The 20338-nt window shown below is 47.3% G+C and overlaps 1 protein-coding gene across 1 annotated transcript; it reads left to right on the top strand.

Annotated features, from left to right (window-relative positions):
• The first annotated feature begins 561 nt into the window (after window positions 1–561).
• Window positions 562–19980, top strand: GCH1 (GTP cyclohydrolase 1). Its single transcript, XM_086463214.1, has 6 exons — window positions 562–889; window positions 12745–12854; window positions 15081–15136; window positions 18208–18239; window positions 19222–19306; window positions 19820–19980. Exons 1-6 carry the CDS (start codon window positions 562–564, stop codon window positions 19944–19946), a joined length of 738 nt encoding a protein of 245 aa, XP_086319340.1. The 3' UTR covers window positions 19947–19980.
• The last annotated feature ends 358 nt before the right edge of the window (window positions 19981–20338 follow it).

Below are 20338 nucleotides of genomic sequence, written 5' to 3'. Positions count from 1 at the left end.
CCCTGCTGGGAAAAGGACTCGAAGTTGGAGAGGATGATGAGAAAATGGAGGGCGATGTTGGGACCTGCCGCGCGGGCCGAAGACTCGCATCCCAGCGGGACCCTCCCCATCCGTCCCCCTTCCCGCTCAGCCCTGGGCTCCCCAAGGGCAATGCAGAGAGGAAAGGGGGCTCCCTACAGCGGCTCGACACCCCACCCCCGCCGTACCCCCAGCCCAGCGCCTCAGCCGGCGGGCGGGAGATCGGGATCCCGATCCCGATCCCGATCCCGATCCCGATCCCGATCCCGATCGCGACCCCGCGACTCCCGAGGGCCGCCGCGCCGCGGCGGGCTGAGGCCGGCCGGCTCATGACACAGCGGGTCATGACGTGACGGCGGCGGCGGCCAATGGCAGCGGCGCGGGCGGTATAAAGCGGGCGGCTGAGGCGGCGGGCGGGAGCGCTGAGGCGGCGGCGGGCTGAGGGCTGAGGGCTGAGGCGGCGGCGGGCGGGAGCGCTGAGGGCGACGGGTTCCGCCACAGCGCGCTGCCCGCTCGGCGCCGGCCGGGCCCTGCCGGGGGCCCATGGAGGCGGCGCGGAGCTGTAACGGCTACGCGCGGCAGGAGAAGCCGCCACCGCCTTCCGCCTCCCCGTCGGTGGGCGCTGAGAAGCCGCGCGTCCCTCCCGGTGGTGGTGGCGGCGGCGGCGGCGGCAGCGGGGACGGCTGGCGGGGCGAGCGGCCCCGCAGCGAGGAGGACAACGAGCTGAGCCTGCCCAGCCTGGCCGCCGCCTACACCACCATCCTGCGCTCGCTGGGCGAGGACCCCGAGCGGCAGGGGCTGCTGAAGACGCCCTGGAGGGCGGCCACCGCCATGCAGTTCTTCACCAAGGGCTACCAGGAGACCATCTCGGGTAGGGAACGCTCCCCCGGGGGGGGGTGTGAGGGGGTGGGGGTCACGCCGGGGAGGGCTGCGGGCTGGGGGGCGGCGGAGCTGGAGCCTGCCGCTTTGGCACCAGCCGTGCTGCTGGCTTTTCTACTTTATTTCTTAAAACCGCCTTGCCCCGCCACCATGCCGATGCCCCTTGTGAGTAAGTCATGTGCTGGGAACACCTGCGCCTTGGGGTCTCTCTGTGCCCTTCTTCCCCCGATTTCTTTTTTTAAAATCCGTGCTAGTGAAGTTTGTGTTCTGTCATAAACTTTAGCGCTTCTGGTTTGGGTGAATGGAGCAAGTGCTTTTGCTTTCTCTCTTCTGGTGTCAACTTTTCAAACAGGACCTTGCTGGCTGTACCTTCCTCCATCCCCAGCTGAGCCAGGCTGTGTTCAGAAGGGGTAGCAACACTCGCTTCTATTGGCAGGCGTAGCTGGTTTGAATTTATCCAGAAAAGAACCTGTTCTGCTGATGGTTTTATCAGGTGAGGTTTTCCAAAGGCAGGGATGAAACTCGAGGAAGTGTGTTAAGGAGGCGGCTGGGGAGATCCCTGCCCCATCTCGGGGTCCCAGCAGTGAATGCAGGCGCAGAGCGGTACCCCAGGGTCACATCCCTGCCTCAGGTGAGCGTCTGACCTGCTTGCTGACTGCGGGGGCCCTGCCTGAGGGCAGGAGGAGAGGAACCGCGGGGAATTTGTTCTCCTTATCACCAGCAACTCCAAAGTTGTCTCTTTGTTCCAGCGCAGGGTAAATCCTGCTTGAGAATTTAGTTTTTACATTAGTTTTCCTCTTAGCTTTTCTGCTAAGGACTGTACCCAGTACAGACAGTAAAAAAAAAAAAAAGGGGGGGGCTTGGGTAGCTGGGGAATTCCCCCTTCTGCTCCCTTTTGCAGTAAAAGGCAAGTTCCTGTTAGTGCATGAGGGCTGCAAATGCTGTCAGCAGAGATCTTTGAATGCAAATCAGGAAGGAGCTGAGCGTGCTCTGCTCTCTGGAGGCTGTACCGACTGCCCCAGAACCGTACCAGGGTGTTGCAGCTGAATGAAAAGGGTGAACTGTGGTGGTGGCAGGCAGCGGGGAGCCATCTGGTAACGCACCAGAGGCCTTTTTGTGAGGGCACTGTGCTTCAACTGAACGGTTGGCTTTTGTGTTCGGTTTCTCTTTCACTTCTCAACCGTTGGCTCCTCTGAAATCAGATCGCGTGTGACTTCCGGGGTTAAGGTGCTCATGGCCATCTTGGGCTCATGTGCCAATGTCGTGTCCTGGCTTACCCCAGAACAGCACTTCTGCCTTGATCTTTGCTTTGCCTTTCTGACCAAACCGGTTTTCAGGTTCACATCTGGAAAGAGGCTCTGGGCTGTGGTGGCCATCCTCCTTCCCCTTTTCCTTTAGTCCTGCTAAACAGTGTGTTTGGGAGAAGCTTTCATCAGGGTTTCACAGAATGATCCTTTGTCTACTGGGAATAACTTTCCTCATTCGAGGGTTGTGTGTGTCTCTACTGCTGTAAAACACAGGAGGTCTCTCAGTCATGCTGCCGGTCTCTAGCAGAAGGATTTTTTAATTGATAGTTTCCGAGCATGAATTTCAGTGCTGAACCTGGATGAGGCTGCTGCCCATCTTAAGTCCTCTCATCTTCCTGCCAGTTTTGTGTGCAGAGCCACATGCTCCCCTAAGGGTCTTTAATAGCTTTTTTTCTGCTCCGGGTGGATTCTCTGGGATGTGAATAGCCTGTCCTAATCTCTTGCATATTTCATTAAGCAGGGTAGTTCTGGATAGTCCCTTCTCCTGGATATCCATACCTGGGAGAGAGCTGTATTACATCCAAGAGTAAAGTGTCACGGCTAGGTGCTGTACTCCTGGACTGCTTTTTTCTTTTCTTTCTAGGAAACAAAATGAAGCTGAGATCTTAACACCCTTTCCTGTGTCAGGTGGGGAATCCTTTTACTTTCCAGCTACTTGCTGCCTCTTACACGATGCACAGCTGCCAGTCTTCCCACTCTTTCTAGCCAAACAGAAGAAGGAGCTGTAGCTGAAGGCCATGTCCACAGCAGCTAGCCAGAAGACTAGTGGATGAAGAGTTGGCTGGGACAGCTGATATGGAAGTAACTTCCACCTGGCTCTAGGTTTCATGATGTATTTAAAACTCTCCCAACAACTACAGAGTCTTTGGGAACGAGGCTAGCTGTGGGACTGCAGCTCCTGCTGTGGCTCTGCTGCAGCATCTTGATGTGCCGCTGTTGGTTACGTTAATACAACTGCCTGCTCAGCCTGGCTAGGAACAGGACCAGGAACTGGCTTGTAAAAGCAAAAAAAAACCCCTCAAACTCAAACCCCAACAAAAAGCAGCCCTGACTTTGTGTTTTCTCTATTTATTTTGCAGCTTATTCAGCTCCTTCTGTGGAGCTGTCTGGCTAGGCAGAGGTTAAGGCAGTGATTTTGTGGGATGTGTGTTGAGGAGTGTGTTCAAGTTTACCCCCCAACAGGCAGATGATAAAGGCCAGGTATAATAGCTGTAAGACCCATCTTTTTCACGAGAGGTTTCTCAAACAAAAGCTCTGCAGTGGTGATTGTACGAACACAGGGCTAGGAGCAAGGTGTGTTGCAGCAGGCACCTGCCTTCAGCTGGCCCCAGCTGAGCTCACAGCCCTTGCCAATATGTGGAAGTGTTGCCAGACTGTACAGCCAGAAAAGTGACACCAACCAAGGTAGTGAACGTTGGTACAGCTACAGGCTTTAAAATCAGCCTTCTGAGTTTGTCTGCTTGAGTATCTGCCTTAGGTAGGCAGGGGAAAAGCAATTCCTTTCTGATGGCACTTTTAACTTTCTGCACAGGAACACAAAAAATGATGCAATAGATATATTCCCAGATTATGAAATACAGTGAAGGCTGGAGAGTGCAAAATTGCAAGTACACTGCAGGAGGTCTTAGTGTTTAATGTGCTTGACTCCAGCCTGACTTGCTGTGAGAACATGGACGTTGTGTGGTTGGTCACAAAACTAAGCTGCCCGACTGCCTTGAACGCTGCCCACAGCTGTCAGGTTAGTGACTGAGCGGTGCCTTGCTCTTGTCACTGAACACTCCCGAGTGCAGTCGGGTTGCTGGAAGGGGCTGGTTGGGGTATGGAGGATGGCCCTTCCTGCCCTGCAGCAGTCTGGCCTCTGTGGCGGCGCTGGAGGAGAACCCCAAGTGGTGTCAGTGAGGAGTTTGGTTTAAGGAGCCCATAAAGCTTTTTGGAAGCTGCTGAGCCAATATGTGGTTTCAACAGTCAGCAAGTGGGTGTTGTTTTTCTTTTTGAGCCTTGATTGATAATTCACCTTTAAGAACAAATTATTTTTTTGATCTTTTTGGTTACCATGCGTCTGAGAACACAATTCATTTGGGGCACGGTTGAATGTGCTGGACACTTGATCTCCTTTCCTGGCTGTTGTCACTTTGCTTCCATGACACTGATTGTGTTTATATTTTTGTACTTGCCATAGCTTAACTTTGTAGGGTTGTAGGGAAGATGGCCTGTCAATTCTGTCTCTTCTCTCCGCTCGGATTTGTGAGTAGTGGAGAAGCTGTTCCTGCTTCCCAGCTTCCACTGTCTGTGTCTCCTTGTTTTCGACAGTGCGGAGTAAGTGTTCCTGCTTTACCCCTTATTCATCTTTGCTATCTGTGTTCTGCAGCTGGTCACTGTTGTATTTCAGAGCAATCAGTAGAGTTTACTTGCTAAATGTCAAAATCTGGCTCTTTATGTTCTTTCTAGATCATGTCTTTCATTAATCCTGGTTTTACTAAAGGCCTCAACCTCTTTCTTTGGCAAAATACATTCAGATGTATTGATCTCACTTCCGTAGTACTAGTCATCAAGCTTGCATGGGAGTAGCAAGAACGCCTCCAGTGCTTTCAGGTAAAATCCACCTGGGGACCAGATTAAAAAACACTGTCAGTTCACACTCGGGCGTCTGTGTAGACTAACAGCCGTGACAACAGAAACCTCTTCGTGCCTTGGTAAAGATGGCAGGGCAGACAAGGTACCAAAAGTTGTACTTTCCAATTTCATGCAGTGCTTCTGCATGAGCGTCCAAGAACACGTTGTCTTTTCCAGGGTCAGACCTATCAGCTTCATACTTCTGGGTGTAAGCTCTATTACAAAATAGTAACCTGTCCTCTGGGCTAATAAAGGTGAGCAGGACTGTTGATGCCCAGTTGCCTTTAGCCACCTTATCGTTGGTTCAGGCAATTGCCTGCCACATGGAGACTAAACCTTGAGAGATCCGTCCCTCCTTTTGCTAAAGCCTTGACGTCCTACTCAGAGGTGCTGTCTGTGAGTCTCCATATAAATACTACAAAGCACAAGTGTGTGCAAATGCAGCGAATGTGACTAAATGGAAATACACGATCACGGACAGCACTGACTTGTTAGGGAGGCTGAAGACTTCGGGATCAATCTCGCTAAGCAGAGCTGACTGGCGAGTTACAGCAGCAGTGTCAGTTACAGGGAGTGTCAATGATGGTAGCTTCAAAAGGTAAACCAAAAAGGAGTTGGTTTGATTGTGTAGTCCTGAAGGAGACGTTAGGCACACTGTTGGACAAGCTGATGCATCTGCAGTAGGAAGTTAACTTGTTTTCATCAGCCATGGGCACTCTAAGCAAAACAGCATGTTTGTTAAACAGTGTACTTGCTGGTAGTGGTGATGGTTGTTATATGTATAAAGGCTGGAATGCTTTCCTGGGGGGCATGGCAGCTTTCAAGCACGTTGGCAGGTTCAACATGTCCTTTCAACATGTTTAATAGGGAAATGAAAATCAGAAAGACTGGGAGAGGATAACTTTGCTTTCTGAACCTCTGCGGTTTGAAAGGCTGCACGTGTGCTTTATGTGCCTGGAAGCAAAGTGACTTTGCTGTGCAGCTTTTATTTTAAAGCCAGTAACAACTAGTTAGGTGTCGTACAGGAGACTAACACCTGCTGAACTCTGTGTATGTTGCTTTTCCTCTCTCATTAGTTTGTGCTTTTCCTATGGTGAAGGGTGAAAAAATGCAACCTTAATGCTCTTTTCTTCATCTTGTTCTCTGTGTGGATTTGGTATTTTGACAGATGACAACAATGCTGTAAGCTCATGAATTTTTCCAAGCCTGCTCAGTTTGCTGCGGATGAGAGGTGCTAAGCATCACTATGTAAAAATAGACAGGCAGTGCCTTAAACAAACAAGGCTGTTTGATCAGCAGCGCTGCCCTTTGCTAAGAAGTGGTGAGTTCATTCTTTCCTGGAAACAAGGTACTGCTAGTTCGCTTGCTTCTCATTGATGCAACAGTTTAACCTATGAATAATTTAAACATCAGCGTCACTGTGGTATGGCCGTGGCTTGGTTCTTGTAAACCCGAGGGTGGGAGATACAAGGTTGTTTAGAGTGAGGTTCTTGGGGGGTGGGGTGAGGTGTTTGTTTCCTCAGCTTCTAACCCCAGGTGAGTGAAGCCTGCTGTGCCAAAACAGGTACTCAATGCAGAGAAACTTTGGGAGCTAGGACTGTAGGAGTTTCCAGGATGATCTCCCCTGCCCATTAATGCCCAGGTAACACCAAGATCATTTGAGGTTTTGTTGGGAATTTATTAAATGTCTTCACCTCTTGGATCTTAACTATTAAAGGCTCCTGATCTCTTCATGTTGCTTTTCCAAAGTGCTTCATCTTCTCTGATTTTTTCCCTTTGTTTTGATTTCAGAAAGAATTGTGGATGAGGGAACCTTCAGCACCTTCTATGACATAAGCCATTGAAATGGTTATTGAAATCATGATACATTTTAATGAGCTTCTCCATAACCCTGCTTTCACATTAATAAACCTCCTGTCAGAGGACAACTTCTAGAACCTAATCTTAGCTTCATCTGAGAGTCTGCAATAACTGATCTCTTCTGAATAGACTTGAGTCACTGCAACAGGGAAAGTGTTTTATAGGAAAATAAACAAATCTGTACAAATGAGAGCCAGAATTAGTCGAATAGCAATAATGCTTTTCCTCCATCTTTGCTTCTATGAAACGTGCCTTGAATTACACATCTGGTTCACCTCTTTTCTCGTAACTGAGGAATTAAGCTTTGCTTCTGAAGCAAACATCTGAAGCTGAGTGTCTGTTTCGAGTCCTTTGCTATGGCAGTGATGAAATCTGAAATATTAGTCATAAACTTGTAAATTCTTTTGTGTCTGAAGTTTCTCTTGCTTCCTATTAGGGAGGTGTGTTATGGCAAGGAAGCCACATAGTGCTCATTGAATTTTCTCTGCAGCTTTTGAACTCTATTGCCTATTTAAATAGTAATGTAGCATCTTAGGCTGTACCTTTTTCTAGAGTTCTGCAAGACTTCTTGAAGCAAAAGGCATACCCAGACCACTCCCTTTCTTAGCAATCTGAAATCATTAACTTTTTGCAGCTGTACAAGCTCTCTTTAGATGAATGAGTGTTTTTGTAGCCTGATTCTCTTCTCTCTATGCATAATAAATTCCTGCTATCTTTAATACTGAAAGGCTGCAATAATTTTCTTGTTTCTTGTCTGGAATATTTTCTCTAACTACAGTTACCTGTAGTGTCATCACATGAATAAGTAAAATTCAGTTTTGACTCTCTATCTTGCTGCTTACCCAGCAGCAACTGAAAGGTTTTACAGCAGTTTCCTTCCAGATTTAATTCTGACCCTGTAGTCTGTTGGTTTCAGCACCACACATTCAGCTGTTGGCTCATGGCTCCTGCTCTGCCAATTCCATCTGCCCTCAGATGAAGAGGAACTTCTTGAGAAAGACAGTCAAAGGTGTCTGCCAACATACCCCAGCTGATTCTACCTTACTGAATGGTTAGCCTTTGGTCTCTGGCTCATGGCACTGCTGTTCTGGAGTATCCTCCAAACCATGACCTGTTCCTAGTTGGTGCAAGGTCCCATGCCATGGGTTTTGGTGTAACTCAGTCTGTGTTCCTGGGAGAGCAGAAGGTACCTGACCTCAGCCTGTATTTTCGTTTGTTCGAGATAACGGGCGTTGGTATGGTGTGACTTGCCCCACCACCCTCACAGGATGTCTGCCTCCCTTGGCCCGTTCCTACGATGGCCTCGGCTGCCTGCTGCAACTTAGGGGTCACCATGGAGAGCATAGGGGCTGTCCGTGAGGACAGTCTGGAGCTGTGTACTGGGTACCAGGGAGAACCCTGTGCCTTATGTCTCTGCTGGGTTGGATGAGCTCGAGGAATGGTATTGGGGAATCTCTGAGGCTGCCTTCATCCTATTGACACTGAACAATCCTCAGTCTGACTCCTCTGAAGTGGAGCAGTGAGGCAACTGAACACCATGGGGAAATACTTCAACTCATGGTGAGAACAACCTATGTCACTTCAGTCTTCTGGCTCCCAGGCATAGTGAAAATGGGCCGCTGCTGCAGCGCTGCGAAGCTGCTGCAGCGCTGCGAAGCTGCTGCAGCGCTGCGAAGCTGCTGCAGCGCTGCGAAGCTGCTGCAGCGCTGCGAAGCTGCTGCAGCGCTGCGAAGCTGCTGCAGCGCTGCGATCCTTCGTTCTCTCCTGAGCCAGCTGCTGGGTGGGCTCTGGCTGCTTTGGTTGCCAGAGGTGCTTTTGCTTTCCTGTGTCACATTAAAGCCATGCAAATAGTTTCTATAGCAACAGGTCTTTTTGCTTAGCTCTGACGCAAAATCCTGAAAGGTCTTTCTCATTCTGTCTTCATCCAATTCTGATTTTTGCTTTTATGAACTTTTTTTTGAAGATAAAGGGGGAAAAATTAATTCGGCTCTGTTTCAGGAGTTAACTTGCAGCAGAGGTGATTGTTCAGTTTTAAGAGCCCACTGAAGTTTCTACACCAGGACTTGAACTCTGGGCTGAAGGAAAAATTGGCTGGAATAGTACAGAGTGCCCTGACTGTACATTAAATGTTTGTTCTTGTTCCCCTCCTCCCAGCCATATAATTCAGATTTAGCTTTTCATTAATGTGATGCGTCTAGGCTTAAGGACTTACGCAGTAAATTCCCTCAGCTTTTCTGGGATGTTGGAGAATGAAAATGGTGTTATTTGCAGTCTCCTTCGGCTTACAGACAGGGCTTGGTGGCAGTGCTTGAGCACAGCTGTGACTGAAAGCGGGGAGGGAAGTATGACTGAGAGGCCAAGAGATGATGTGTGAACGTGCCCATCCTCTTGCTAGCAGAGGAGATGCTAGTCCTGTCCTACTGATGTGGATTACGTAGGTGGTACTTGGAGGGAGTAGAAGAGTTGCTTCATTTGAGGGGAAGAATTTCCTTTTTATATTAAGGAAGAGTAGGCTGTTGAGGAGGTGCCAACCTGGGCCACAAGTGCCTTGCTTTGTCAGGAAACCAAGGCAGCAATATTGACTTCTAACCCTCCTTCTCTCTAAGAGCCCTGTTGACTTCCACGCTTTCACTTTGAACATCCTAGTGCCACAAGAGGAAGGGGTAGAAAAGCTGTAATTGCGTTAGAAGGGCAGGTGAGTGTTTTAGAGTGGAGAGATGCAGTCAGTGTAACAGCCATGTTGCTCTGTGTGAGCTGGGACAGGCCTGGGGAGGGACAACAAGACTTTTAGACTGTGCCCTAGCAAGAGTAAATGTTTTGGGGCCTCCAAATAAGGAAACTGGAATCAAGCTAGTGAAGTGAACAGCGTGGCCTGGTAGGTGGAATGGAAGAACAGGAGAAGCAGCACGAATTTGTCCCCATCTTTGCTTCTGGCCTCCTTTTCCTGAGGCCCTGTTTTCCCTTCTGTCCTTTCAGCTCTGTTAAGTTCTCCAGAACACGTGCTGCAGGATGCAGGCTGAGCTTGTCGGGGCCCTGTTTGGTGCTGCTGCAAATTGGATGACTAAAAAAAAATAAGGCAGACAAAGTTAGATAAAATGGTGTTGCCTCCCTGCACAAAGCATTTGAGTCTCTGCCAAACAAGTCTCTCCTGTGTCATTACTGAAAACAAGCGCTGCCGTGGGACATGGCACAGCATCTTGTCGCAGCTACTCTTTCCTAACTCTTCTTTTGTCAACACAAGGCTTGGGTTTCAAAGAGGGAGGTGTAGGGTTAGACAGGATTCAAGCTGTGCTTATTTTCGGGAGAACGGGCTTGTGAAGTGTGAGCAGGAGGGACTGGAGCAGGATGGAGTAACTGGGGCGCTCAACACTGTGGCCATTTACTCAGGTAGTGGCCTTCAGTCTCACATTTTGTTTTACCTTTGTCTCACTCTGTCATCTGGCAGTTGTGAAGGGGTTATTGGAGGGGCTAACACTAAGCTGGTTTCTTCCTTTATGTGCTCTGGCCCTCCTTCTCAAGGAGTAACTGGTGCTGACACCTTGCTGCAGGCACAGCTTCAGAGGTTGTCCAGCTGAGCGGGTATTGTCTGTGGTCTGACTGCAACTTGCTGCTAATATTAATTAAATCTAAGGTTCAAAATTGGCAAGACCTGTATAAATGAGACGCGTGAAGCATCCCACAGCTCTCTGGTTATATTCTTGACACACAGATCTGTTTGCTTACACATCTCTCAAACTCCCTTGGCTGCGAGGGGTTGTTGCCCAAAGTGCTGTGACTCTGGGCTGTAGCTAAGAGGGGATATGCAAGCAGGATGGATGACTTCAGTGTTCCTGTTTGATTGCTTTAGCTGTGAGAAGGATGCGTTTTGTTCCTGAAGTTGCGTGTGTGGTACTTCACAGGTCGCTTAACCACCTTATTCCCCCCGCTATAAAATAGGGCTAATGGCTGTCTCTGTGATACAGCGTGGCTCTTCAGCATTCCAGTAACAGTTCGGTTCCTTAGATAAAGTTTGTAAGGAGCTATTAATATATGTTTTATACATGAATAAGGGTGTATGTGCAGATATATGTAACTTCACAGCTGAAGTACCTTCTGATGTGGCTTTGGCCTTGCGCTGTGTCACACACTACCGGGACTCTTGATGTGAACGTGGCCATTTTTGATTATTCTGGCCAGTCTGCTTGGCAAGTGTGCTGACGCAAATCCCTATCTAACATCGGGCTCTGATACACTCCTGGCAAGGCTGGTATGAGCCAAGCTGGTGGCCTAATAACAGGAGCAGTCGCTCTGGAGTTGCTTTGTGGATCTGTTTGGATTTTGTTTTAATAACACTGGGCGTAGCAGCAGGCTTTGAAACTGCTGTTTGCCTTTCTGTAGTAGTGGTGCGTCTCAGCTCCCTCCCGCAGCGCTCTGCAGAACCCGGATGGCTGCTCTGTCTCCCTTTCCCTCTCCACTGAGCCTGCTGTTCCAAATTCTGGCTCTTCCTGGCTGAACTCATAGTTGTACAACTGCACAATGCTCCCCATGTAATCAAAATCCTCTCCAGCAGTGTTTGGTGTAAACTAGATGTTGAAATTTGAAGGAGAAAAAAAAAAATCATGTGCCTTCACAGAGTTGTTTCCTGGCCTCTTTTGTGCCCCTGACTCCTGCTGTCTAACCTGATCAAAAGCCTTCTGGGGTTCAGGCTTGCTGCCTTGCGGGTTGTCAGCCGTTCTGGGGAAAGAACACGCGTCGCAGGCAGAACATCTTGCTCACAGTTTCCAGGGTTACCTGTGTGGTGCTGATAGCAAGCAGGAAATTAAAATGCTCCGTGATGATGATACGTTATCGACAGCAGATGGTGGCCATTAGGCGTACGTGCATGTCAAGGGAAGGCACAAATGCAAGTTGAGCAGACACAACTATTAGATTTGTGTAATTGCCGCTGCAGGTGCTAAGCTCCGCTGTGGCTGAGGCAGGGCACTCCCTGAGCACCCCGGTTCCCCTTCTGGCCACGGAGTATGTGATGCTGGTTCCTGGAAGGAACTCCAAGTAGTCAGTGTGGCTTCAAGCGTGCTTGTTTCTTGTTCTGATTATCAGCCCTTCTGTCTGTACAGCTAGTTGTCTCTTGCTGTTCTGTCCCTTGCTCTTCTATACAGTTTTTTCTCTCTTGTCCTTCAAAAGGCTCGGCTCTTAACTTGGGACTGGTCCAGCTGCCTGCAGTATTTGTGGAGACTATAGTGATCTGCTGTAACCTGTGTCAGGGTTGCTTGGTGACTTGTCAGGCGACTGTTAAATCTGGAAAGTCAAGTGAGGATCTGTTCTGTTGAGCGCTGAAACTAGCAAAGTGTCACGTTGTATGTTCCTCTTGTTACTGAGCTCTCTCTTCTTCCTTCTATGTGGGTTTTTCCACCTCAATTCTCTGTTAACTCTGAGGTGCAGAATGAGGCTGGAGTATGCATATGCATGCCTGCTTTCAGTTCAGGACAGCAAATCTCTCCCTGATCTGTGGATACAGATCTGTCTCTTCAACTCTTGTGTATGCCTAAACAGCTGCTGGCTGGTGGATGAAATGAGAGTATCTTGTTTCCTTGCAAAGCATCCTTGAACGTAGTGATGCTGCTGTTGAAGTGTTGGCAGACACTGCTGTGGTGGCTTAGCTTTTCTTAAACCTCAGGCTCAGCTTTGCTTGTGGTATGTAGAAGCACTAATGGAAGCCCACTTTGAGATGTGCTCCCCTCCTCAGCACTGGCTTTGTCAGCTGTAGTCTTAATTGCTCTTAAGATATCAGTAATTCTGCAAAGACTAGACTCCTAACTTGGGCTCAAACTATTATTTAAAGAAAACACTAGGCTGACTTCTGGTGTAGCACGTAGGTTGTCTGACATAGCACTGTGGCAATTGTGTGATCATATGCAAACCAAAGCGTACTTGTGATGTTACTCTTTACTTGCCTCATGTGTCATAACCCTAAAATCTGTAGTTCTGAGAGCGCTGTGCTCTTGCTACAAGCTTTGTTGGATACCAGCTGGAAGAACCTTCCATGCTTGTGCATTTATTTTTTTTTAATGCGAATGTTTAATTTCAGATGTTCTGAATGACGCCATCTTTGATGAAGATCATGATGAGATGGTAATTGTGAAGGACATAGACATGTTCTCATTGTGTGAGCATCACCTCGTTCCGTTTGTTGGAAAGGTAACTCTTCCTCACAAAACAAATATGGGAATACATGATAAAAGACCTAAACTACATGTAAAAGACTTTGTAGCTGTAACTGCAAAGCTTTCAAAGCTGTAAGTATTTACTGCTCACGGCTATGATTCTAGAAGTTAATCTTCAGAATACAAATAAGGAAGACCTCCTTAATGTGAGTTTTATTTGTATTTAAGCTCCTAAAATGTAAAGCTCAACCTTTCCTGGTCTAAGTAATCTAATGGTTTCTGACATTTCATATCAAAGCTCTTTGTGAAGCAGCAGCAAGCCTTGAGGGCAGACATCTTGATATTAAACCAGCTCACCCTGCATGCTGGCTCTGTCGCGGATTTAGCTTCTGGCTCAGAGCTATCTAGTGCCCATTCATCTTGGTCCCCCGCCCCCGTGAGTGGGACAAACTTCTGATGAGCAGCCCAGTCTTAAATAAGCAAGCCCAGTCGGGGAGGGGGTGGTCAAAATGGACTAGCAGGAGGCTGCTTAGGTTGGGGCTTCCATGAAAGGGGCTGGTGTTTCAGAGGGTGTTGAAATTGTGATGCCAGCAACTTTAGAAGGAAAATAAAACTTCTCAAGTTAACCATTGTAAATGTGATGAGTTCAGAGTGGGTGGTCCCTTCTGCAGGTCTCAGACTCTTCGCTCCCCTGTCAGCACAGAAGGATGGAGCTTGTTCTGATCCATCTGTTCCACCATAAAGTACTCACAGGCTGGAGAGTAGCAAGTGCTTTTGTTGTCTATGCAATTCAATCACACCATGTATGTTCGAAGTAAACCACCCCACGCAAAATAAAATACCCGAACAGAAACCAGCCGTTTATTTAGTTGAGTCAACTCGATTTCATCTGCTTTCTTTTCTTGCTGTTAGTATTTTATACTGGGAAGCAAGGTAACTTCTTTTCCTGTGGAAGCTTTCTATTTTGCCTGTTTTTCTTGGTTACACGTGCTGTGTATCTTCTCTTCGTTCCTCCTGTGGCAATATATGCATTCTTTTTACGTCTAGCTGTTTAGCCTGTGTGGTTTGGAGAAATCTCCTCGCAAACACTGAATTGGTCCTGCTTGTATAGCGGTCTGCTAAATGACTTGGTATGCCTCTAAATATTCTCAGGCTAACCATTCTCCTGTTGGGTACATCAAACAGGTTGCAAATACTGACCAGGTCTTGTATTTGCAGTTCGATCTTAAATTAAGACATTTACAAAAATACTCTATGGGGAACAGGATTCAACGCTTATTTCTAAGTTATGTCTCTCACTTTGTCTGAAATGTTTCATGTCTTTTCAGGTGTCAGTGGGTTGATTACCCAACAGAAGTGATAGGAATGAGCAAGTTAGCCAGGTAATTAGGTGCACTGTGGTACCTCTAACTGCAGGTACAGCAATACAGGATTCTGAGGTGGGGCCTCTAGGCAAAGCGCTAAGACAGAATCCTGACACTTCCCTACTGTATCTTGGCTAATTTTTCAAGTCTCTGGTACAGTGACACAAATGCTGGTTTATAATTTGTTACCCACTTGAATTCAGTGGCCTGTGTTGCTTTCTGAAAACAAGAAGCTGACTGCCTTTCCCCCTGCCTTCGTATCTGAGCACTTTTCTGCTAAAGAACTTACACTTGGTGCAACTGTGTTCAGTATGAATGTTCAGCAAATCTGTATTCGAGCAGGTTGGAAGTTGACTTAATCATACAGTGATCTGTGGTACTACCAAAGCAGGGGAAAAATCAGGAAGTGCAGCCTGATTTTGGTGGCTGAGTATTTCTTGCCATCAGAACACTTACATTGGAAGTACAGTGCAGTCCCTTTCCCTCCAGCTCCCTAAGTCTATTTTAGGTCTTGAAAGAAAAGCACGTTTATTTCAGACAAACGGTGCTGTGCTGAGTAAGAGACTGCTTTTTGTACCCAAATGTAGCAGTAACCTGTAGCGTTCCTGAGACTTGGAACATAAGCCTTGACTCTTGAAGAGATTTTTCTCCCACTCAGAAAAAAAAACTACCTCTTCTTCCCCAGGACACTGACCTCACCAGGCATTTACAGTCCCTGTTAGCTCCACAGTTTTTCAGGCTTGCATGGTGGCATGTTCCTCCCACATGCTAAGATTTCTGGACTGTTCCCGAGTTAGCTCTGGGGCAAATGCACATCTCATTCTCTATGCATGAGTCTCATATGCATTCAGAAGTGTGGTTTTGATTCTGTTAATGGCTTATTCTCCTCTGTCTAGGTACATATTGGCTATCTTCCTAACAAACAAGTACTTGGCCTCAGCAAGCTTGCTAGGTAAGTGTTAACGTAATGAAAGTGATGCTAATTTGTTAAAAGGATTCCAAGCTGTGCTAACTGTGCTAATCTTTCTAATCTGGTCCCCTTCTAAAGCTCAGCCCACTTTGTGTCCTGGATTTGGATTTAGACCAATGCTCAGCATTGTGTTGTTTTGTGGAGAGGGCAGATAAGTCTTAGTGCTCTGTGTTGATTCACGGCAGTCGACTGTAGTAGAGCGGTAACGCTTTGGTACATTCATCCTAAGCGTCGGTGTCTGCAGGGAGCACAGAAGCCAGGACAACAGATAATTTGGTCATGTTCTAAGGCAGACCACAAAAAACAGTGGGGATCTCTAGCTGTTTGCTACTTGTGTGTATATAGACAGATAAGAGCAAAAATCCAAAACTTCCAAACTGTAAATGAACGTGTTCTATGGCTAGAAATGGAATCTAAAGCTTTCATCTGTTAGCTGACTCTTCACAGAAATTTGGCATTTCTTTCTTTCACTCTAGGCCCGCTGAGAGCGCCATGGGGTGGATCTTATAGATAAAGTTCAGCATAAGAAACAAAGCAATTATGTTACACTCGAGAAATCCATTTGTGGTGTAAAATGGCTTTTTCTGCAGCAAGTGCCCTTGGATCAGTTGCTGCACCGAATCTTGTTATAAAGTGACACTTTCTAGTTCTGGTGAGAAATGGGATGGTAGATCCCTTCAATGAGCAGATTATTGGGGACCAGAGTGGAAGGGTCTGTCTTGAGAAACGAATCTGAAAGATTGTAGTTCAGAAAGACCACGTAGGTTCTGCTTATACTCTCCCTGATATGTCTGTTAATCTTGTTGTCATTCCAGTAACGCTAATGAGAATTAGCCTTGTAAGTCTGAATGCCTGCTGGGTTTTCTTAGCTGGTAAGAAATGTGTAGGATATGATGCTAAAGTGCTGTAGAGCCAGTCAGCTCCGTTCTGTGCTCTGCTTGCACAACAGTGGATTTGGGGTGAAAGTGGAAGGGCCCTTGGAGGTCGCATCTTTAACGTAACTCACGTTACAGGGAGGCCATCTCTGTGTCTTCTAGCAGTGCTTATAGGAGTGGACTTTGATTAAAAGGCTGAAACAGGCAGTTGAACGTTGAGATTTTTTTCCTGTGTGTTTTCTGTGGCCGTACCCAACTGCTGAAACTGTAGAACAAGGTTCTGGGCTGTCAGCACTGCAGTTGTTGGGCGAAAGACTTTGCCTCCTGTAGCTGCTTACGCTGGGGGATGTCTGCGTGGCACTTCATGGCTTGTGTTCTGTGTTGGCTGGCACTTGTGCGGCTGGATCCTTTTAAGTGACATGGGTGGGTTTTTTTTCCCCAAGTTGGACTTGTGAAGGTGAACATCCTTCCTGAAGAGGTGGTCTTTAGCACTTGGTTTCACTTCTGCAGGGCTTGAATGTGGGATTCGGGATCACGTTTGGAATACGCATCGCTTGATTTGCGCTTGCTCTGGTCCGTCGTTACCTCTGAATCGCAGATGTCAGGAGTTGTTCAAAACTCTCTTCAATGATTTTTTTTTTTTAATGCAGGGGGCAACATGGTGCTAAAAGGGTACAATCTTCCCGCTGTCTGTTCTCAGTATAGCAACATGCATGAACACGCAAGGCCTCCTGTGCAGTGCTTGAAAAGTTAAATCTTGCCTCTTTTTCAAGTTAGGGTAAAACTGCCGTATACTGCAGTAACAAAAAGATTAGTTTCTTGTATAACAAAACGTTCTCGGGCTCCCTTGCTTAGCGTGAAGAGATTGGTGGGCCAAATCGTGCTTCTCTTTCGTTGCCCTATATAATGCAACCAGTGTTCAAACAAAGATTTGTGAGGCTGTTGGTACTGTAGGCCTAATCTTTTGTAATAGGATTAGTCTAATGTGGGGAGTTTCTGTAGTTGTGGATGACCTGTATTCAGTAAACAAACGTCTTTCTCTCTGGACTTCAAGCTCAGGCTTGAAAAATGCTAATGCAAATAACTGTTTTTACATAAACGTGCCTATAGGACTACTTAGGTGCAACACCAGTTGCATATAAAGTAGATATCAATAAAAATATCTGAGCATAAGATTGTTTCTTATCCGTGTATTTAATCTAAATATTATGTTGCTTTGTTTAGAATAGTTCTAACACAACCATTTCATTTCTGGAGGGGAGTTTCTGCACGTAATTCTCTCTCCAAAACAGCAGGCAAGTCTCATTCTCAGAAACGTTTCTTGTAACTAATGCCTCGGGCTGCCAGCCAGTGTCTGTTTTTTGTCTAGTCTGACCAGATGGGTACTGAAGCTTTCTATAGCAGCTTCTTTACACGGCCACCTGACGTGTAATTAAGCATTTGAGGTTGGCATGACTATCCCATTGAGTTACAGAGCAGTTACAAGACTTTCTCAAATGTGTGGGTTATAGTACTGCGGAGATCCATGATGGTGGTATCACCTGCATTGCCCCACAAATGCCTTGAATTTGAAATTATGTTGGAGGGGAGCATTAAGGTGATCGCTGCAGTGAAACATGAAGGATGGTGTGATACGTCAGTTGAGAGTATCTGTTCTAAATAAAAATGATTCTGGCTCATTGTTCTGAGTTGTGGTTAAATGCAAGAATCCAAAATGTCTCTTGCTTAATTTCAGCAGCCTTCTGGGACTCCCAATATCTGAGTTGTCTTTAAAACAGCATTTGGTTTAGATTGAAGCAAAAGGAGGTTCTGACCTCAGTTCAGGGATTAGCTTTCAGGGAGTCTTTGGGCATGGATTCCGTCGCAACTGTGTGATGCGGGTGGGTGGTGGTACAAGTCATTCAGAAGTAACAGGCAACAGAAGAAGCTCTAAGAAGCGACATGTTTGCCCCTGAAATAGTCTCTGGGGTGGCTGGTAGGGGGAACCTCTCACTGAACATGGTGACGTGCTGCGGGAAGTCCTCAAGCAACGCCAGCCAGTGCGATGTTGCACGGATTGCCAGGAAGGATGCGGATCGGTACAGCGGTCTTGTTCGGCAGGGTCAGGTTAATTGTGACGCTCAGACGCTGGTCGGATGGGAATAACTATAACATTGTCTTTTTTCCTTTCTCCTTTAGGATTGTGGAAATATACAGTAGAAGATTACAAGGTAAATAGATGAATTTTGGGGTTTTGTTGTGCGCATTCCTTTGCCGGCCGGCTCGGGGTCCTGGTGATTGTAGGTGGACTATAGCTGTGCAAATTGTAGTGTCAGTTAAACCAGTGTGTTCTTGAGCAGGTGTTTCTCAGCTGTTGCCTTAGCCCCTGCGTTTCCAGGGAAGGGTAGAATCTGCCTATGAAAATAGGAGGAGGCAATAGCTGATTCAGAGGATAGATGTGCTACAAGATACGGCTGCCAAGAATAACTAAACTAGCTGGGTGCTGCTGGAGATGAACTCTCCTACAGATAACTTGAGAGATGCCTTCAAGAGCTCTTGTCTGAAGAGATGAAGCGAGAGCTGCCGTGTTACGGACTGCCTGCCTGCTGCCCCAAGAAGTGGAGGAAGCTGCAGGGTCCGAGGCCTTGGGCTGGGCTCAGCCTGTGCTCGTTGTCCTGCGGTTAAATTTGGGCTGCTCTTGGTGACAGAAGTCTTAGTGACCATTAGGTGTCACGCTGGTGAATAGAGGGTGCTAGAGCTGCAGGAAGTAAAGCTTTGCAGGACAATAGACTCTCTTAATTTTTTTAATCTCCATTTCCTTTCCTTAAAAAGGGAAATTGTGAGTAGGGGATAAATAGTGCAGCAGTAAAGTCAGTGAACATGTACATAAAAAAAAAGGAAAGAGAAGCGATAAAACTTAACTGCATAATAGGAAATGTAAGAGCTGTTATAACAAGTCATGCTAATGCAATTCCTGCACAGGTATCGTGCAAAATGATTCCCAGTACAGACAAGAAAATAAGAAAATAAAAGCTCTATTCCTGGGTACCATGAGACCGGATTTGGTACTGAGAGAATTTACTTGGGAAGAGCAGTACTTGTGTGCGTGGTGGTGGGGAGCAGGCATGCTTGGAAGCGCCGCTGTGGCACGCCGGTGGTTGCTGCTAGTCGGGTTTAACCCCGTGTCTGCCCTCCCTGTTGTTGGTCTTCCAGTCCAGGAGCGCCTTACCAAACAAATCGCAATAGCCATCACAGAAGCCTTACAGCCCGCTGGCGTTGGAGTGGTGATTGAAGCGACGTAAGTTACCCTGAGCTGCTCCCCGTGGCGTCTGGGCTGTGTGTGATGCCACCTGCGGAGCTCCTGCGTGCTGCCTCCTTGCCCCCTCAGCGAACCGGCCTGCTGGGTTGGAGGCTTCTTAGAGCTCCCTGAGCCACCGCAGAGATGCGGCAACTGGCCGTGTGGGCAGCTGTCCCAGTTGTACTGGGGCTGTGCTCTGCCTCAGGGCACCTTTGACTTCCTCAAGTAGAGCAAAGCTTGGGAGTAGCCACAGGCATGTCTTGGCAATCAGAATGCACCTTGGAAAGGGGGGATTTTCCTAGGATCAGAGGAGAGGGGGCAGCCCTCAGGGACTGGGAATTAGACTTTCTTGCCTGTAGAGGACAGCTGAGGTACCACGGACAGACGTCCGTTCTGGATGTGGAGCTTTTCTCACTTCCCCAGAATTTTAACGTGAGCTCGTAAGAAACATCTCTCTTTGTAGGATTACTTCTTTCTTTTCAGGTTTATTGACTCCCCTCTCATTTCTTCTAGGCATATGTGTATGGTAATGCGTGGGGTACAGAAAATGAACAGTAAAACAGTAACCAGCACAATGTTGGGGGTATTCCGGGAAGATCCAAAGACCCGTGAAGAATTCTTAACGCTCATCAGGAACTGAAACTGTGTTCTTCTCTAAATGCACTCTGGAGATTGTTCTGTCCAGTGTCACTGTCTGTTCTTACTTGTTCCTACATCTCACTTTTAAACTAAATCCTTGTGAATTGTTGTCGTGGTCTTTGTGCTGTAAAAGACTTCTGATGGCAAACGAAAAATGTAACGATGGGGTCGGCTCCTCCTGGATTTCCCATGATGCTGATGTTCCAGAATTACGAGCCACAAATAGGGGTTTGGAAATGTTTTTCCATGCACAATGCGGAATATACTGCTGTTGGGAGGAAAGTGGGGCTTGGGAGCAAAATGGTTATTTAGGAAACAGTTATGTTTGTTAGAATAAATACGGAGCAGCACAGGAAACAACTGAAAGGCTGTGGGTCCTCGAAGGACCACTTG

This window comes from Leptosomus discolor, chromosome 3 (genome assembly GCF_034619465.1).
Source record: "Leptosomus discolor isolate bLepDis1 chromosome 3, bLepDis1.hap2, whole genome shotgun sequence".
NCBI lineage: Eukaryota > Metazoa > Chordata > Aves > Leptosomiformes > Leptosomidae > Leptosomus > Leptosomus discolor.
The sequence above is the reverse complement of the archived record's forward strand: the minus strand, read 5'-3'. Positions and strand labels throughout refer to the sequence as shown.

What these genes read in the sequence shown, in the direction of transcription:
- GCH1 (XM_086463214.1), top strand. Translation starts at nt 562, where the DNA reads ATGGAGGCGGCGCGGAGCTGTAACGGCTACGCGCGGCAGGAGAAGCCG. An exon ending in TCGTTCCGTTTGTTGGAAAG is followed by an intron (nt 12,855 to 15,080) that starts GTAACTCTTCCT and finishes TCCTCTGTCTAG; the next exon opens with GTACATATTGGCTATCTTCC. An exon ending in ATACAGTAGAAGATTACAAG is followed by an intron (nt 18,240 to 19,221) that starts GTAAATAGATGA and finishes TTGGTCTTCCAG; the next exon opens with TCCAGGAGCGCCTTACCAAA.